A 3,499-nucleotide genomic window follows, 5' to 3' on the forward strand; every position below is an offset into this window, starting at 1 on the left:
TGGCCGGCACTGGCTCCGCAGCTACTTTCGCTTCTGCAGCTGGGGCCGCGCCGCCTTCCACTTCCTGAGTCATTTAAAGTGGCGATGGCTGGGCCCCCCCTGTGCCCGCGGGGAAGCGCCGCCGCGGCGCGGGCCGCGACCCCCCGGGGAGCCCCGAGGAGCTGGGCCTGGCTGCGTCCCCCTGCCCTCTCTCTTTCTAACTTTCTCGAGTTGTTTCTGCCGCCCGAGGGAGAGACCGCAAGGTAAAAGGAAACTCTGCAAGAAAGAGGCAGGTGACAAAGCCTTGCCTGCCTCCATCCCGACTAGGGCAGCCATCCCAGAGCAGTGCTTCTCAAACTATCTGATGTAGTGGACCGGCAGTTTTTTTTCCAGTGGGCCAGGGGCCAGCGCCCAGTTCAGCTGGTGGCAGCAACTGCATGTGACAGCGCTACACAAATGCACGACTGGCTGTTTCTTTCTCTTTCCTCACCTAGCACGACGTGACGTTGCCTGGAGTGTTGGAACGTGCGAACTGTGGAGCTCTGACATATCAATGTTATTATGCTTCTGAAAATATATTTCTTTCTTTCCTGGCAACTCGCTGCAGACCAGCGACTGGTGGCTCGCGGACCGGCACCAGCCCGTGGACCACCACTTTGAGAAGCACTTTCCTAGAGGACAGTCCGGTTGTCCTCTGTCGATGCAAAACTGGGTGCCTTTATGCAGGGCTGTCCCTGGGGGGGGGGACAAATCAGGGCCTGTGCTTTGGGGGGCCCCCAGAGCTGGGTGGAGCGGCTGCGGCGACTCCGTGCTGCCACCGACTTTGCATCCGGCAGCTTGTCCATCCCCCCGCCACCACCACCGAATCTGCCGCCGGCTTCCTTGCTTCCAGGGCAGGGATCCGCACAGGCTGATTTGCCTCGGGCCCTGCATCCTGCTCGGGTCACCTCTTGAAGAGAAAAATAGAGGCCATAAAGGCGCTGGGTTTATCAATAAAGGACAGAGTAGCAGAAAACTGGAACGTCCTCTGTGATGGCCACCCTAATCCTGACTGTGCAGCTGGGCCAGTGGAAGACGTGACCCTGGCGTCTGGTCTCATCCCGGGACCATGGCAGCTACAGTGTCGCTCTTACAGAGGTGGTTAAGGGAGTCACTGTAGCACACCAGCCACCCCCCTTCCCTCCTTGCAATGCCCCTACACCACGCCTTGAAGTGAATCCCAGATGAGGGGTTCTCCCCCTCCTCTTAACCATCTTGCTCATTCACATGCTTGGACTGGAAGGTGTTTTTGAGGCTGGGCCCTGATTAAGACAATGGTTTTGTTTTAGGATTAGGCAAAGGATTTGTATAGGGTGGTTTGGATAGAGATGATCTTGCTCCAGGTGGGAGGTTGAACTAGATCGGTGGTTCTCATTGTACCAAGACTCATTTGTAAATATTGATGGCCATTCGGACCTGCTGCTCCCAGGCCCAGCCCCCAAATGTGCCGGGTGGGGGAGGTGGGTGTGGCATGGGAAGCCTCAAGCAGCCCCTTGTAGGCTGCAAGTCTGCCAGCTTGCAAGGGAAGTACGGTTTCCCATGTTTTTCTCCTTTAAAGGAGAATCCATTTTTTAAATTTGTTGATCCATTTTTTAAGCTTGTTTGCAACTTTTTCATATATTCTTGTGAGTCACTTTTGGGTCACAGATCAGAGGTTGAGAAACACTGGACTAGATCAGCGGTTCTCAACCTTTTGCACCTTATGTCCCACCTATGTAAGGTCAAAAAATCCTGGTCCCACTGGTTAATGAGCAGGGGGAAGGGCCCCCTTAGAGGTCAGTCGAAGAGCAGGGGGGAAGTCCCCCAGCGGCTGATGGAAGCACACAAAAGCGAAACTGGAAGTCCCAGTTGTGGCACTTCTGGTTTTGCTGCCACAACCCGAGTCCCACCTAAAGGACCTTTGCGTCCCACCAGTTGAGAAACCTTGGACTAGATTGACCTCTGGAAGTCTCTCTCAGCCATTCTTCTCTATGGGAATCTTTACACGTGTGAGAGGAGGGATGCTTTAATTAGTCTCTCAGGAGCTGCTCTAATTAAAGTACCTGTTGAGTCTTGTGCATTCAGCATCCCGTGCTTCAAAATAGCAGCAGGAGTGCTTTAACTAAAGGTCATTAGATGAGCTTTAGTTAAAGTGCCCCCACTGTTATTTTAAAGTACAGGGACACTGAATACATGAGACACCAAGGCTGCTGGAGCATGCTACTTAACACGCTCAAGCAGACTCAATTAATCGAGTCTGCTCCAACGCAGGCTAATTAGCATGCGTTGGAGCAGGTATCGGGCACATGTATAGGTGCCCTATGATTCTATGAAATGCTGTGACAGACATGGACAGGCACTGCAGTAAAACAGGATAGCAAGGGAAGAAGCAGATCCCTTGGCTGTAGTGGTTGTAGACAGATTAGAAAAGTAACAGCGGCTCCAGTAAGTGCATATGATTTATGCTATTTTAGGAAGCCATTCTTGTCACAATAGGCCTGAGACCCTCCTACTCACTCCTAGTGCTGCTAGACATGCTCCACTCTGTGCACTGACATCTGGTAGCAGAAGCTGAAGTGACACCCACCTACTCTACCAAGTGAGACCCAAAGGAAAGGAAGAATTGAACAAGGCTCTGTTGCGTCAGTGGTTTGGGCACTGCTCATTTTCTAGGACTGTAGTACCACCAACCCCACATTTTGAAAAATTGTAAGACCTTGCCCCTGCCAAAATGTGTGTGTGTAATATATATATATATATGTCCTGATTTCTGAGTCTCTAGGTTGCCCTGGGGTCGTATTTTCAGAATTTTCTCCGCAACCTTGATAGCTGGAAGCTCTGGTCATGCTTTGCACAAGAAGGGTACTGTGTAGTAACCTCAGGTATGAATTTACTGTGCTAGTTACTCTGAGTTAACTTCCTGTGTGAACACTCTACAAATAGAGAAAGGAATTTTGCATTTACTGTGCCCTTAGGGTATCCATAAGCCATCTCAGCGTGGAGCAGCAAGTATGCTGTAAATTCATACCCAAACTTAGTTTTGCACTCTACTTCTCTGTGTACAGAACCCTTACTTTGTTTTTAAAAACAAATGGACCCCCTACCCACTCCCAAAATTAAAATTCTCTAATCACATGAATCCAGGATCCTGGGATTTAGGTATTTTGAGATTTGGCAACATTTTGGGGATTATCCTAATGCTCAACAGTTCTAGAAGAATATTTTTTTTTATGTTTCAAATGACAGTAATAAACTGGAGCTGTTCTTTGTAGCCTGTACATGGAGGAAATCTTCCAATTTACTTCTAATTTGCAGTGCTGCATAGTGATTTGTATTGCATGTAAGGAGTGAAGGCCTTTTAACTAGAATCCATTAGCACTAACCTGGAGTTGTCTGGAGAAGACAGCATTTTCTACACAAGTGTGAGCTAAAACCTCTCTCACCCTAAGCTCTGCACCTTCCCTCAGAACAATATTTTAACAAACACTTAAAAGAACCTATG

General features: G+C 49.6%; 1 protein-coding gene across 1 annotated transcript in view; it reads right to left on the minus strand.

Moving 5' to 3' along the window:
* The window catches only part of TRIM44 (tripartite motif containing 44), a 26,798-nt gene extending 23,810 nt beyond the window's left edge, over positions 1 to 2,988 (minus strand). The window contains exon 1 of the mRNA XM_025200158.1: positions 2,962 to 2,988. Within this exon, the coding sequence (XP_025055943.1) occupies positions 2,962 to 2,988 (27 nt within the window). The remainder of the gene's footprint in view (positions 1 to 2,961) is intronic.
* Between the last annotated feature and the right edge of the window lie 511 nt (positions 2,989 to 3,499).

This window comes from Alligator sinensis, unplaced genomic scaffold (genome assembly GCF_000455745.1).
Source record: "Alligator sinensis unplaced genomic scaffold, ASM45574v1 scaffold442_1, whole genome shotgun sequence".
NCBI lineage: Eukaryota > Metazoa > Chordata > Crocodylia > Alligatoridae > Alligator > Alligator sinensis.